Below are 17,684 nucleotides of genomic sequence, written 5' to 3'. Positions count from 1 at the left end.
TCTTCTCAAAAAGAACTTGCATGGCCAGAAAGCTACAGCTTATGTTAAAGCATCCTGGGGGTATTGTAAATTGTTAAAATCATGACCCCTGGGAGTAGGGTGCGCTCACAATGGGGAACCCAAATTTTACATTGAAATATATGGGAACATCTTTAAAAATCTTCTCAGGAACGACTGGTCAAGAAAAACTGAAGCTTACGTTAAAACATCCAGGGGTATGGTAGATTTTAAATTGCCCAAATCTTGACCCTTGGTCTGGATGTTTCTATTTTAAAATTTAATAAATCTGCTGTTTCTAAAATTGAAAAAGTTCTTCTGTGAAACAATTACAGTGCTGACGCCACAATAGTCTTTATAAACTGAATGTTTCTTTAAACAAATACTGCAGCTGGCATTCTTAATTGTGACGTCATAATGCAAATGACATAACAATGCCCTATATGAGAATGTATTGACTATTAGAAAGAGGGATTTCATTTTTAAAAGACATTTCTTATTAACTGATAAAAAAATGATAAAACTTTTTTTTTGATTCGGTACAAACCCTAGATATAAAGACCTAAGAGAAAGCATATCAACTTCGCATTTCGGTCGATATGCTTTTCCTAAAGTCTTTATAAAGTATCCAGGGATTGAACACATCAAGGGGCTATTATTGTATTTAAAAAGCGAGATAGTGTCCTTCTTCATAAACGTACAGTGAAGCCAAACTTTTCATGATTTCGGCAATACTGATGATTTTTTTTACAATTAATTTGAAGATTATAAACTTAACATGATATGTAGATTTACAGAATTATTTTGTACCCTTGGTAAATTCTTATAACTTGGGCCAAATTTCTTTGAAATTTCTTTAAAACCAAAATGACAAAATAAGTCAACGGTATCACTGCAAGGGGACTAAAACGATATTTAGTCGTTTACTTATTTTAATTTTTAAATAAAAATTTCAGTAAACGACATATGTGCAACTATTTTAGTGACACTAGTGAAGATTCGTGGCTACAGTAAACAATGCTAACAGATACATTTTATACTCATGGTGACCTTTCATACAAAAAAAAAATTAGAAAACAAATTAGATGTATAATATGTTTTCTTAATTTTGTTACAGATTTTTGCACTTCATTTGAATTTCGTTGCCTGCAGAGCGATGAATGTATCGATATAGATTTACTCTGTGATGGTATTCCGCACTGTAGGGATGGAACAGACGAAGATGCATGTAAGTTTCACAAGGATTGAATGCTGTTTTAATATTTATAACATTTCAATGTGAAGTACCCCTTCGCTCCAAATTTCACCAATATTTTTTAAACTTCAAAACATTGATTTTCATCGATAACAATAGGTTAGATTAAAATGAAAAATGTTTTGAAGTATGAAGCGTTGCTTACTCTTTGATTTTTGTAATTCCTATGGCCCACGGAGTGATATTGGAGTGTAGTGTAGATATAAGGTTTGATACAGATTTTGCAATGTATTATTGTTTTTCTTATATATTTGAGGAACAGTTTACATTGTGACGTCTTTCACTACTCATGTGAGGTCAATTATCCAGGCTCATTGTGTATTAAAATGAAAACAATGTATTTCATTTAATAGTAAAAAAGATCCAAGGTACTCCGTATAAACTTTCTGAGATGTACCAGAAAGTTGTAATTAAGGGTGTGATAAAGGCCTAGCCTGGCTCCTTGCCCCTATCATTCTTCGCATACTCCGTCACCAGGGTCAGGTGGAGTAAAATGGATTCAGGACAAATCTGCCCTGAATCATGGCCCCTTGTGACGTCAAATTTAGCTGCACTTCCGGTGAAAACTTTCTTCGACGCCGTATGCTTATACGCCTTCACTAGGAGTCCCTTGAATGGCTCATACCTTACACATAACGTTTGAATTGAGCGGAGTTGGTTGCTGATTAATAAGCCGTCGATATACACAAGTACAACACTCAACTTTGTTCTTCAGAAACAAAGTACTATTAGACGCAGAATATTAGAGGGATTTATGATATTGCTGCACAAATATCGACAGTGAAATTGTTAAGTTACTACTTCAAAAGGTTTAAGTTGAAACAGGGAAAAATATTCACTGACCGGTGTAAGTTTTTTTTAATTTTTTTTCTATTAAGAAAGCGCCTAGGATTTGTGCAGCAATTTTATTATTTTTTTTTACATTCTTGCATATAATATTTTACTTTATGTATTAAAAATTTTATAGAATATGCCCTTGCACCGGCGTTATTTTCTTGATGCGTTTATTACCTTGTATGGAAAAATTATTATGATGTGCAGTTGCTTTATAGTGCTGTGTGTACTTAGTATGTATACGAAAATATGCTTGAACCTTCATTTTTTTAAAAATTAGGCAAATTTTGCATTTTTATTAGCTTTAAGCCTTTACCTATCCTTTACTTACTTACGTAATGTGTCAAAATTGTAACAAAAATATGTATATGTCCGTTTTTATCTGATCCATTTTTATCAAGCTATTAATGTTTAGACTTGAATGTGAACTCATGGATGTAATATAAAAAGCTTGCAATACAGTAAGCACGACTTTAATGTTATGATTTATCATAGTCATAGTTTAGCTGATAGACACATAACATTGTGTCAGAAAGAAACGTAAAGGAACACTTTCGTCCTCCACCAAGGTTAGATTTCTCTGTTACTGAAGGGAATTTACTGGAGGGATAAAGAAATTTGGAACAAACAATGAAATTGCTCCTGAACATTGAATCGAAAAAAAATAAGTGTATCGCTTTTCTCTTTATTATTGGTTTAGGAGACAGAATCATATTTAACACTATGATGAAGATATTGATAAGATTGATACACTCTTTTTGAAGTCCAAACACTCCTATTTTGCATCAAATTGCAGGACTAAATCTATTTATTCAAATGAACTAGAATTAGATGAAATGTCAAACAGCTGTGAAACAGCTTAGAAATTTTTATTAATTGGTTTTATTGATCAAGATGAAATCTATTCAAGTCTGAAAATAAACAACATTTCTATCAATTTCAAGTTGAAAACAGGCTCTCAAGTGAAATTCATCACAGACAAAAGTGTGTTCTACAATACAAAGATCAACATCTACATGTAGAATATTTTGTCACATATGCAAATCAACCGTTAGTATTAGGGCATAAGAGTTGTTGTGGACTTTGGCTGATCAAGGTAACACTAGCTAAAGAAAAACTACAGTGTTTTTTCACCTATTGATGAATTTATAAGTGTTTTCACAGGAGTAGGATGTTTGAAGGAAATATAAAGTTTTCGTGTTGACAGTAGAGTACCACCTGTTGTTCATAGTCCTAAACAAATACGAGTAGCATTCCCTACGGTTCTTAAGAAAACTCTGGATATATAGAAGCCAAAGAAGTGATCAAGAAGGTCGACCAAACAACAGACTTGGTTTATTCCTTTGTAATTGCTAAAAAACCCAAAACAGGGAAATTGCGTATATGTCTTGCTCCTTATATGGCTTGAATGATGCCATTAAACGTTTCCAGTTACCAAACGTTGGAGACATCACAACCAGATTATACAGAGCCACAATTTTCAGCAAACTGGATGCAAATAACAGATACTGGCAAATGTCACTTGATAAGGCCAGTCATTTTCTTACAACATTTCATATACCACAGAACGATACTGTTTCCGACACATGCCTTTTGGCATAAAGAGGGCACAGGAAGTTTTATAGAAAAGGATCGTTCAACATTTTGACTGTATTTCAGGTGTGAATTCAAGTGAATTTGGACAAAATATTTGTATAGGGGAGAAATAAAGAGGAACACAATAGACGATTAAATGCCGTACTGCAGAAATGAATGGAAATCAACCTTACGCTGAAGAAGGAGCAATGTCAATTCAACATGACAGATATTGCTTTGATTTCAAATACTTTCCAGGAAAAGAGTACTTATCTACCTTTAGTGGAAAAAACAGAAAGAAGAAAAAGATTATGAAATTGAAGCTTCTATGAAATTGTGTCCCTTTAGGGAGTTCCTATAGCTAAGGATATTCTACAAGTCAAATGAAACCATGAATGACACAATTCTCAGGGAAGCGATTCATCATATTAAAAACGGTTGGCCAGAATACAAAAATCCATTGTCCAAACCATTACAAGATTTGTTTAAGGATGAAATTCGAGTAATTAATTAATTCGAGTGGATGGAATGGATATGATGAATAAAAGAACAAAATGATGTAAAGTTTAACGTATAACTTGGAAATTCCTTTGAAGTATCTTTTAATAACTGGTACGTCAAGGTTTTTGAAGACAATAGACTTTCCAGGCATCCAATCATAAATTGGATTGATTGTACTAGCGAAGGGAGGGAGATGATTAAAAATGACGTTTGTTTTGTAGCCCAGCGAAAACAAGCTTGAGATGAGATGTGTTCTTTGTTTGGAAATTTGTTAGGAAAGATTGCAAAGTTACAGCTAGAAAAAGATTGAATATCTTAACAATCATATTATTATTAAATTTCTAAAATATCGTTTAATTTAGATTTTTAACATATTAAATATGATAAAAAGAACGCCACCATACTGTATATTCCTATAAGTTAATCAACGTTCTTAAGGCATAGGACTCGGGTTGTGATGAACACCATGCTCTTTCTGGAAAAGGATATCCTTATCCAACCATTCTATTTCCGAAATTTGGTCATTTCTGACAAATGGACTGTTCTTGTTAAAGAAGTTAACTTGCATAATACGGAATATATGAAAATTATTTTAGCGTTTATGAACAGTATGCTTCGGGGCATGACACGTGAACGCCTGGATCACGTGATTTGCACATTGGCAGAACAGTGACACGTATGCATTAAAATCATTCTCTGTCCAGAGTTGTCGTTCCCGCTACGCTCCCACATACACCTCTGTCAACACTTGTTGTACAAGATTCATGTACAAATTTTAAACGGTGGAAATTTAAAGTTTAAATAGTAATTAATTATTGTAATTATCGATGAAGATGATAATTCATCATTTATTTGAAATATATAATCCCCAAAACGACTTATTTTCAAAGTTTTAAGGGAACTTTTTTGGGGAGTAAAAATTAAAATCTTAATTAAAAAATACTTTTAAGGTGCAATGAATTAAAATAGATAAATTTTTCTGATAAGAAATATGATGAAAAACAATTATTAATACAAGTTTAATCTTTTACAATTTTTCTAAGAATCTTGTAAAACAAGCGTTGACAGAGATGTACATTTATGTGGGAGCGTAAAGGGAACGACAACTCTGGATAGAGAATATCATTAAAATCAGAGAGGGCTATTTTAAAAAATAATGAACACTGAAACCTAATATCATTTATTTATTGGGAGTTATTTAATTTGTTCGCGAACATTTTGATCAACCCTTGTATAATTATGTCGTCGTTTCATGATAAATTGCATTTTTAAGCACAAACATGTGTTGTGTTCTTGGCGAAAAAAACATTGTTTGATTTTCTGTCAATAACACCCAAAAGAATTATGTCAGAGTGACGTGATTGCATTCCGTTAATTATGACGTCATTATACATGTTACTATGTGACAGTTAGTAAACTTGTTTGTAACTTAGCATCTGAATATTTTAAAATAAAAGCGCTAATGCTTTACTGCATGTGCTGTCTTTGCGTTAACAATTTAAATATTTTCACTATACTGCTATACCGACGTCTGTGAATTCGTGTACATGTACCTTTGATCTATGAGGATGATATACGTATATAGTAAAATGTCAAAACTTTTATATGCTATTATTTTCAGGCATAAACAGCAAAATTCACTGTATCCTGAAGCTTAACAATGTAACGAAGAATAAGATCAAGCTTGCTTCCAGCATCAATGATTATGATGAATTGCTGCAAAATACAACTGCTCAATTTCATGTGTTTACAAGTGAGCAAAGGAGCGAAGCAAACAAATCAGAGGGAATAAATGATTTTCAAAATCGATCATCAGAAAGCGACAGTGTTTCTGAAAAATCAAATATATGGAATGACTTTGATAGCAATATTGGAGCTGATTATAAATCATTTAATGGTAGTACAGGTGTAGAAAACAACGTACCAATTAATTCAGAGGATGATTATAACTGTAACCGTACCCAGGCCTGTCAGATACCTGAAAACTGTTCTTTGTCATTGGGCATATGTACTTTGGGTTTCAATAACAGGTTTTATATTTTGGAATGGCACAGTTTATCTTGTGACTATATCGAACTTAATGAGGTTAATTTTCCTTACATTCAGTCGTTAATGATCATAGGATCAAGGATACAAAGTTTTGTTATAAGAAAAACAACTTCAACAAAATTGAAACATCTTTATGTCACTGAGAGTATCATTAACAGTTTGCATATTAATTTTTTCTGGATGTTAAAATCCATGGTTTTAGTAAATTGCCACATAGACCACTACCAAGAATTTAGTGTTGGAGCTGAGCGATTTCCAATACAAAAGTTAAGCTTCACCACCTCTGATGTAGAAAATGTATCCGTATCTCTATTTTTCAAAGATATGCATAGAGATATATATCTTAAAGCATCTGCAAAAGAATTAGAGCTCTCTCTTTCCAAAAGCTATGGAAATATTATAAATTTTCCTGTTCGACAATTCCGAACAATAACATTGATATTACCATATAAATTTGTTTATGCAGTCGAATCGATAGGTCGGGGCATTGTTTCCTAACTGATTTCGAGAATAATCAGATGAGGAAGATCCCTGATACGTTTTCTAATTATCTATACTTAAAAAACAACAGCATAGTAAAGATTAAAGATGTTAGTGGTATCTATGAATTGATAGATCTATCATACAATCAAATAACAAGTATCAATGAAAGTGACTTCATTCACGCTAGTCGAACGTCGATGTATCTAAAGTATCTTAACTTGAGAAGCAATTACATCAAACATGTCCACAGAGATACATTTAAATGGTTTCCAAACCATCTATATTATCTCGATCTGTCAAATAATTCAATCGATTTAATTCGACAAAGTGATTTTACAGCTTTAGGAAATCTTCATTTTCTCTTATTAAATTGCAACAAAATAGACTTTATTCCCAACAGAACATTTTTGAACCTGACAAAATTAAATACACTTAATTTATCTCACAACACTATTTTTATCTTACCTGCAAATTTATTCATAAATTTAAAAATACTACAGAAATTATATCTTCAATATAACAAAATTTCTGCTTTACCAAGAGATCTTTTTAAGGATTTAGGAAATGTACAGGATTTAAATTTGTCAAATAACAATATTGCAGCCTTACCAAAAGATCTCTTTAAAAATTTAAGAAATTTACGGGATCTTAACCTGTCAAATAATAATATTTCTTATTTATCTAAAACCCAATTTCTTAATTTAAGAGGGTTGTTTTCCCTGCAGATTCAAAATAATAAGATAATAAGTGCAGAGGGAATGTTTAACGGCCTTTTTAGCTTAAAAGTTTTGCATGTTGACTTCTTTTCAATATGTTGTGCAAAACCTCGGAGCATTTATGAAGTACAGTGTATTGCGCCAATCAATGAACTTTCTTCTTGCGAACAACTAATAAGTGTTTTTTCCCTTAACATCTGCATATGGTATGTTGCATTATTAGCAACCTTTGGAAATATTATTGCAATGCTATTTAATAGTTTTTCTTTTAAAGGTAAGTCCCCATCGTATTTCATATTAACATGCAACCTCAGTTTTGCAGATCTATTAATGGGAATCTATTTGTATATAATAGCTTTTGTTAATATGGTTTACAGCGGAAAGTATGGGATTGAAGACTTTCATTGGCGTCATAGCAAACTTTGCACTTTTGCAGGGGTTTTGGCTACGGTTTCCAGCGAAGCGTCTGCTTTATTCGTAACATTAATAACTTTTGATAGGATTTCAGCTATAACACGACCATTTTTAAATCCACACCTTGTAGTTAGAAGAGCAATTTTATTGTCGGTATCAGCATGGATAGTTTCTTTGATTTTAGCATTGTGTCCTTTATTTATTCCACTGGAAGACTACTATGCCCAAACTGCTATTTGTATATATCTTCCTTTGTCCGTCAAAAGACAGCCTGGTTGGGAATATTCAATGGTTGTTTTCATTGGATTTAACTTCATTCTTTTTCTTGGCATACTTGTTGGACAGATTTTTATACTTGTTGAGGTTATAAAATCTGGAAGAAAAATACAGTCCACAAACACCAAACGACGAGAAATGTCACTAGCGAAATCAGTTGGTGCTATTGTTCTGACTGACCTCTTATGCTGGATTCCTATTGGAATTATTGGTATGTCAAATAATTAGTTTTCTCCTTCCTTAGCTATTCTTTTGTTTTAAAATCATACTTTTTTGGCTTTTACATGAACATAAAACTAGTGATATAGTTATTCCATAGACGTATTTTATTGCAAGTTGGGGTAGAGAATATTCAGGTTATTAATAATTACGTGTAAATTAACTCTTCAGCTTTGATGACATTCTCTGGAGTAGACGTTTCTCAGGAAGTTTACATTTGGATAACAGTTCTTGTTTTACCGATAAATTCTGCTCTGAATCCAATTCTGTACACTTTGTCAGCTCTCATAAGAGAAAGGAACAGACGAAAACAGGTATGGAGTTTTTATAGCGGTTATAACAGTTTTAATTTGAGGAGAGAGAGTGAGAGAGATCTTTATTGTACATGCAGATTAGTTTCTTTCAAAGAGTTTAAAAATACCTTTGCAAACAATTAAGCATAAAAGCATATATTACTGTACCTGAACTCATTTTATAAGATTTTTAAAATATATTTTGGATTTCAATTGTTTTTTTCAGAATCCACAAAGCGCAGATATATAGTGATACATATTTAGTTTGTTGAAGGATTATAATGAATATCAGAAAGTGAATTCGAACTTTGTAACAGTACCGATATAAAGTAACCACAAGAAACTCATCATGGGTGCCTTAAAAGATATTTTTATGTATTATTTTTGTAATGGGCATATCGTACTTATACTTTATGCAAATTATGTTTAATCAGAATGTTTCTCTCTTTAATTTTATCTCTTTAATTTTATAAGTAAGACTTTTTTTGTTTCATAGACAAGTGCTTTAATAAAAAAAGGAATCCCGTTGTTGTTACCGGTTGACAAGGGGTGATAACTCCTTATTGGAGCAGATTCCATCTTTGGAGTTGTACGAGTTTGAGACCATGTTTACAACTTTGTGTTATTTAACAACCAAGCGCTATAATCAACGTTTAACTTTTCTATTGTCAACTTCGCTTACTTCTGCATCAATATAACGTCATCACCTGAATACAGATTTACACATCTCAGATGATTTGATACGCAAAAGTATGTTTTACGTATGAACAATTTCTGAAAAAGGATAATTATAGACAAAGAAGTTGAGGAAACAAGAATATCAGCAGTCGCGTTTTAAGTCATAATTCCATAAGTTTTATGGTCGATACAATACCTTGTCGACAAATAAATTTATCATTGAGTCAAATGCTGATTGACGTTTTTCATACTAATTGTTGGTCCATTATTTAAGCACTGAATTGACGACGGATTTTTTTCGTTATTTCCCGTTCATGATTAGGAGCACATGGCGGATATGACTTGTCGACAGTGGAGTTCTCTCCTCCATGGCACTTGATCCTACCTCTGATGTTTTGCTCTGATCCTGTTTTGGACTTTTGCTATTGAATAGTGTTCGTTATTTCCACGCAGGTATTTTAAGGCAGCACATGGACCAGAATTCGGCGAATTAACACTTTTTTATAATTATGTAACACTAATAAATCGGAAAAGTCAAGCATAAAACTTTTCTTATAATTATGCATTCTATAGACTTCAATGGGACTTATACTACATGAAGCATTTCACCACGACGTCACCACGTGACGTCTATAATTAGAAAATATGCCTTAATAAAAAAGTGAAAAGTTCAACACTACCCCGGGGATAATTAATTTCCATTTGTAATAATAATTATGTAAAAACATCTCTGTACCATGAAACGTGCTGCTAGAATCGCACTGTCCTATCACAAAAATAATTATTCAACACTTTCTGACGAAACCTTTCCAAAATTTATACATTTTGTTCATAACATCGAAAAAAAATGCATGAATTCCCGTAAACCATACGATTCTAGCAGCACTTTCCAAAAAACAATAGAATAAGAACTTTAGATAGAAACAAAAATTAAGTTTCAAAATGCGCGGCGTAGTGTTGAACTTTTGCATCTTATTTGTTACGAACGACAGAGGAAAGGCTGATCAGCAAGTAAACACCCTCCCTGCTTTAATTTTACGAAGAAATTGTAGAAGTACAGGGTGTTTCACAATATATGTCACACATCTAAAGAAAAATGGATAAATGACAACTAAAGCTACATATACATTTTATATACCATTTTAATCAGCATAAATTCAAAATTATTTTTTGGGGGTCAGAAGTACCCAACATTCTCCACTTCAGTTACCATGGCAACAAATCCTAAAATGTTAGTTTCCGAGTGTTTCCCAACATTACATCCTAAATAACTTATGAGACTTATGCTTGGAAACTTCTGAACACTGTTTTTTAAGTTTCACAGGATACTTGAGACTTTTCTTGTTTTATATCTGGCTTTTTAGAACCCTCAAAATACATATCTCTTGTGAAATTAAAGTTACATATAAATAAATGTGTTGTTTCAGAACTACCGGCATTTGTTAATTGGTGCCCACTTCTTTCACTCTACCTTTCAGTCAGTCTTGCAAACTTGAACGAGCTCTGAAAGTCAACCGGATTTAAATGCTGAAATCTTGTATGCAGACAAGCAACTCAAATTTAAGATTTCTAAATACACCTGATGCACTAACCGGCATTGTTACAATCCATTTTCTAAAACTCAGATCTAACTTTCATGAGGTTTTCTCAATGATTGATTTCACGTTAAGATTGTTCTCATCTCTTCTAATTTTTTTTTGGGGGGGGGGGGGGGCAGCTGTCTTTAATTTAAATAAATTTTTAAAAATTTATTTCAAACTCTCTTATTATTCTTAATATATGAAAACTAGATAACAATTATGGTCTGAATATTTTTCATCATGACACCCTGTACAATATTCAGGATATCGTTCTTATAATTAAAGTTTACAACCATTTTTGCTGCAAGCTGTACTCCATTTTGAGAAAAGCTGACATTATGGAGTCACTGAATATATCATCAGTTACTTCATGGTATATTATAATTTCCCCAATACTTTGCAATATCATAATTTTAGATCAACATGCTTCCCAATAATGTTTTGGTATTTTTGATATCATGCTCAATATTCAGATTATTTCCATTTAGATGTGTGACATATATTGTGAAACACCCTGTACATTACCATACCTAATTCATAAGCTTTATTTCCACATGAATCACACATGATATTCATTCTAAATGCTTTTAAACTCCGATTTCTTGCGTTTGTTTACATGAATTCTCGTTACGTTTCACTTTCACTCTGCTACTGCATGATCAACAGTTATGACGTCACGGGTTTGGTATTTGACCCCTGTGATAACTACAGAGACCCAGGAACGACAAAATTCTGTTTGTACTATGCCTCTGCATATTTTGATTAATTTTTACGACCTCAAATCAATCTTAGATATAGATTATATAAGAAATTGCTATCTCTTAACTTCACGTCATATAGCTTACTATGACGTCATATCATATAGGCAAGTAGAATATTTGGTTGTAACCTTAACCTACCTGCGCATATGTTTCATTACGTAAAAATGTATTTACTAAACCAATTCTTCAAATAAGATTTATTAATTTCAAACTTAAGTCGGTTTTACTGAAAGGAACAGAAACAAAAGAACTTTATTCGGTAATAACCAATTTTTGCCCCCCAAATCAAACTTTGACGGAGAAATTTTTAATTATGTTCTAAGACAGAGGGATAAATGCTGGCTTCAAAGCACTGAATATTTTCATCATCAATGACGTCATATGTTTGAAATGACGTCACGAAAATGACGTAAATTTAAAATTTCCATGATTTCTACAAAAAATAGATATTTTACGTCAATATTTTGAGAAAAAAATCACCGAGCGCATGTGTGTTCAGGCTCAATATTTTGATATAATGTGTAGAATGATAATATCAATGAAATATATAAATATCGTTCCTGAACAAACTTGCGCTCTATAAATTCTATAGCTAAAATTGTTGAAATTTCGTCCATTTTGTCCTTTTTCTAACAAATGATATAAAATCGGACGAGTTTGTGACGTCATAAAAACAAAAATAATCAATAAACTACTTTGAAACTATAATATGTTCTGTTAATTCATTTTTTAAATACAATTTACGGAATTCAGCACATTTCCAGAATTTTTCAAAATTTGACTTTTGTGGGGTCAAATATATGCAATATACCGCATTTAGTTCTTTCAATTGCATTATTAGACAAAAAACCGGAAGTATACTTATCTTTTAATGAATATACATGTTACAGATTAACTAATTATTTTACGCAAGTGAGTTAAGGCTTAATGTGGGTTTTTCTATGCAAATGAGGTTATAAAAATGCATGAATTGTGTATTTTATTTACAGAGCAAGTTCAAATTGATTTTCTTCGTACTTAGTACCCACAGTATATTAATGTGCACATTATGACGTCATAGTTCTTTCCCATTCAAGGTTATAAAACACAACAACAAAACAACGTCGGCGCAAGGGCATATTCTATTTCATTTAAAATAAATAAAGTATAATATTAAGGAAAATATTCTGAAAATTAATAAAATTGCTGCACAAATCCTATACTCCTCTTCAATTGATAAAAATTTTACTAAACTTACACTGGACTGTACATTTTTACCCTGTTTCAACTTAGAACTGTACGAATAGTAACCAAACAATTGCAGTGTCGACATTTTTGCAGCAATATCTTAAATCTATGGAATATTCTGCTTTACTTTATACCTTGTTTCTGTAAAATAAAGTAAGGTATGCCCTTGCGCCGAAGCGATTTTGTTGATGTTTCTTATAAACTTGTGCAGTAAAGGCTGATGACGTCATAATGTGTACTGGCAATCGCATATCGTGGGTACCAACAATGTATTAGAAATCAAGTCTTAACATTTTCTTTGCGGTATGTGTAGCAATTATGGGTCTTAATTTATTATTTTGCATAGAAACCTCCATACGCAGCCTTAACTCACTTGCGTAGTCAACAATTATGTGCATTTAAACAACAAAAATCATAATCAGGTGACTGTGATGGACCCGGAGCAATGTATCATAAACGTGACACGATTCAATTCCATGAGCACCACCGATGATAGATGAATGCAAAATGCAAATCCAAGAAGTTTATGAACCAAGATTTGAAATAAAGATTAAGGATCGTTTCCAGCTTTGGGGAATTGATTAAGGAAATATCAATGGATTTTGTAGTGCACTTCAGCATGTCAACAAAATAAATTAAAATGTTAAAGAGTAATGCTGAAGTGTGTATCGAATCTAAAATGATACATCCGACGCAAGAATGTCTTGTATTTTGAGTACGAGTATCCTACCTTATTTGCAGTCCAAAGGTATTCAAAGTACATAGTGTGAAATCAAATATATTCGTGAGGTCTTATATTTGTGGTTTACGAAAACAATACTGGTTGATTGGAATTTGATTTTTTGGTCAAATAAGTCATTTAGGAACATATTGCTACCTGTTTTTTGGCCATCGTCGTGTGTCGTTAGTAGTGCTATAACATTTGAACATTTTAGCTTCTTCTCTGAAACCACTGAACCAATTTCAACCAATTTAGATATAAATAATCTATTGTAAAGAGAAAAAAGTTGTGAAATTCAAGTTATTTTCATCCATTCATTGTAAAACAAGGTATATATTAAAATATTAAAAAAACACATCAATTTTATTTACGATAAATCTACTGTCGTATGAAAATATATAAAAATCTAAATTTCTATTATTCAACCCGTGTTTTCCTTTCACTTTGCATATGACTTTTAACCCAGATTACTGGGATGTATGAACACATAATTATCAACTATCTTATGTCTCAAAGGACACGAGAACTGTGTTATGAGAAATGTTTTAGATCTGATTTCAGCCTCTTGATTATTTATTTTGAAAATGCTTAACATGACTAAGCAAGAGATGTTATTTATAGACCTACCAGTTTTAAAAATTAATGTAAATAGCATGCATTTAGACCTTCAACAATATTGCTCAAGTATGTTTTGCAGCTTTGCTATGTTTGTATTTTAGATGATTAAAGATTATGTTCGCGCACAATATACATTTTTTAAAAATAAAATTCAGCATGTATGTAAATGAATGTTAGAATGACACATTCTTAAATTGTCTATAATACGATCCCACCTCATCGCTCATGTACGGCTAGATTTTACTTGGGGATATCTTTGGTGTCTAATACAGTTTGGCATTCAACGGTTTTTTCTACTAATTCAAGATAAGGGTTAACATTAGTGTAATCATGTGAATATATTTTTGGATGAACTACATCTAAATAAGTTCCATCAGCATTGTTAGGAGCGGTGTATTCTCCACCAACATCGTTGTCTACAAGATTTTGGCTTCTCATCTCTTCTATCTCTCCAGGCAAACGTTCATAGCCTTCTTCTTGATCGTCAATGCTTTCGTAATCAGGATCATGATACAGACCATCTGGATACGCTAAGTCGATTTCGTATGAGGGGTCCTCTGCGTTTTGGATCACAGGTAGAGGCATTAATTCTTTTCTCTTTTTTCTCATGAGAGTTTTTCTGAAAAAAAAAATGGAAGCAACTTTATACCTCTTTATACCTATGCTTTCTTGAATTTATATAAATAAAAAGAATACTAACTTTGCTCTCAGTCAATTCTGGGGGACAAATTAATGTCTATTTTACTGTATTGTTAAATCGTTATCTTATGCAATTAGACGTGTATATCTCTTCAGTACTTGTTATTGAAATAATGACAAATAAAGCAACAAAATAGATAGTTTTTTTTCTTCTTATAATTCTAAAAGTATTGATGTAACTATGTTATCTAAATGTGTTTATTAGTTTTCAAATTGAAATATTTCAATATTGTTAAAGTGAAAGAAGAAATAAATACGGTCAAGAATTGGCTTTTTTCTGTAGATATCCTTGTAATGAGAGAAAGAATTGCAATGATTTTGAATAAATGCGACCAACTTATTTTGTTTATTTTCTATGGATATTTTTGTCACAAGATAACAAAAGTTGGTATTATATGACCCTTGATCAAACCCGGTCATTTTAAATGGGCATAAAGTATTTTCCTGTTGTGTAAGATAGTGCTATAAGAACATATGGATAGAATATCTTGATAGCTTGAAACACAGGTACCTGTGACTGTATGCTAGTGGTTGGGCGCTTGCTTTGTGATTGGGCCGAGGGGGGGGGGGGGGGGGGTCAGGGCTGAAATCTTGTTTCCGGTTCCATGTAAAAACTAAGATGATTATCATATGTCGAAACTTTTTTTGCAACGTGCATGCCATTGACATTAAAAGTGAAAGTCAACAGTCTTTTGGGCGATACTATTTAAAAGTCCGGTTAAAAAGGTATGCGTTGACATGGACATGAAACATCACTGCTATGATCGTTTGCGACATGTACGAGGGCTGTTCAATAAATAATGTCCTCAGTGCTTGGAAGGAAGCAAAAGACGCTTTTTAATGATATAATCTTAATGATTTAACTTAATATTTGCTTTTAATTAAAACACATGTCCGTAATTTTTTTTAATCCAATTTCTGTTTGTTATAAAACTCATCTTTGGGTATGAACTTTAGTATTCAGGACAATGGCAGATCTTATGATTTCCTGAACTCGTTTCATTCTTCTGAAAGTTGTATTTTTCAAGTTTGGAAAATTAAACAAGTCAAAAGGCGAATATTGTTAATGTGAAAAAAAACAACTTTCTGTTTATCCCAAAAACTCCTTTACTCTTCAGAGCGTAGGGTTTGGACGTTGTCTAGCTGCAGATCTGTAGCTATCCGAAAAAATATATATTGATAGACCGGATAGCTACAGTGCCACCCGTTGAAAAAACTTATTGCGCACAAAAAAGTGCGCTCGGTTCTTGATTATTTCTTCCAAATTCTTACCTCAATTGCAAAAGAGGGAAGATTTAAAATAGTTTCTCTCTCCTTTATCAAGTACATTCGTAGATGTCATCTGAACGAAGCATAATGGACAGAATTATCTTTGAAGCCAAAATAGCAGTATATATAATGGAAATGTTCGATGATTACAATATCAGGAGGACTATTAAAAACAATTATGGCGAATGTTTTGTTGTGGAAAGAGTCAAAGAATATGTTAGGAACACACGGTTAGTAATATTTTGAGATTACAGTTTTAGGAACATGGATAAATAAATCGAAAACCGAGCGCACTTTTTTGTGCGCAATAAATATACAGTTTTTTCAATGGGTGGCACTGTAGCTATCCGGTCTATCAATATATATTTTTTTGGATAGCTACAGATCTGCAGCTAGACGTTGTCATGAAAAACTCTAATGTAGTGGATACCTGATTCTGATTCTGGTTCCTTCCTCTCATTAACCTTTCGAATACGAACAACAAGACCACTAACAGTTAAAAAAATTGAATATAAATCTGTCTTCGTGCTATTGCAGTCCTTTGCTCTTCTCAGACCTTTGCTGGTTCTGTCAAGTATATCTTATTGTAAATTTTGTATCGAGGGTTTGTAGCAATAGATTCAAGTTCATTATCTGTTTGAATTTCAAACTAACATGGAACATTAAATTCACTGATATTTCAAAATAGTTGTTTAGATATTCTTAAAACGTCGTTTACACTCATTTTTCAGAACATAGAGTGACCTTTGATTACTAAGCTTTTTTACTATCAACCGTTTGTATAAAACTGTGCAAACTACTCCGGATAAGATGTCTATCAAATTTGCTATGTGTTTTGAATGTCAATCATACAACATCACTGATTATATGTTGAAATTTGGCAAACAGTACATTAGTTGTCATAGTTTTTGTTTGGCAAGGACGCTACTCATTTTTGATGCCCATTATATAATTTTCTTTATCAATGAAACCAACCTGATCATTTGTCTGTAAAACATACATTGTTTGCCATACATATTTACATATTTCAGTGAATATTTCTTTCGTATTTTTAAGGAGTTTTACAGCAGCTTTAATGAAGTTTTATTTTTCACTCAAGTTTACCGATTCTTTACCATTCATTTTTAAGGCAGTGTTTCGAATAGCCCTTGTTTTCCAGCATCTCACAATGAAGCTATGAGATGAAAAGTCGCCACATAAATTGTTATAAATTCATTCAAGATTCAAAATTGCGAAAAGGTCAAGCTTATTGTCATGTGATATCTGCATTGTGTGTCATACAGTTCAGGGCATTATTTATTGGTAAATCGCGAAATAAGGTCATTGCGAATAAAAGTTCGTTTACAGTATGTCAATAATTTGTGGCACTTCACTTATAGCGTGTGATGTCTGTATGAGAAAATAAGTTCTCGAATATGAAAAACAAAACATACAGTCAATTTTTCAGAAGCACGGACAGACCCTACCTAAATTTGAGGAATATTTTTTGCACCAAAAAGCTAAACATTTCTTATTTAGT

The 17,684-nt window shown here is 32.3% G+C and overlaps 1 protein-coding gene across 1 annotated transcript in view; it reads right to left on the bottom strand.

Moving 5' to 3' along the window:
- Positions 1-12,075: 12,075 nt before the first annotated feature.
- Positions 12,076-17,684, bottom strand: part of LOC134271590 (uncharacterized) — a 29,058-nt gene continuing 23,449 nt past the window's right edge. The window contains exon 7 of the mRNA XM_062753792.1: positions 12,076-14,816. Coding sequence (XP_062609776.1) covers positions 14,438-14,816 — 379 coding nt within the window. The 3' untranslated portion in view covers positions 12,076-14,437. The remainder of the gene's footprint in view (positions 14,817-17,684) is intronic.

This window comes from Saccostrea cucullata, unplaced genomic scaffold (genome assembly GCF_032062105.1).
Source record: "Saccostrea cucullata isolate Sc308-1 unplaced genomic scaffold, CSIRO_AGI_Scuc_v1 ctg499, whole genome shotgun sequence".
NCBI lineage: Eukaryota > Metazoa > Mollusca > Bivalvia > Ostreida > Ostreidae > Saccostrea > Saccostrea cuccullata.
Note: the sequence above shows the minus strand (reverse complement) of the source record. Positions and strands in the feature narration are given on the sequence as shown.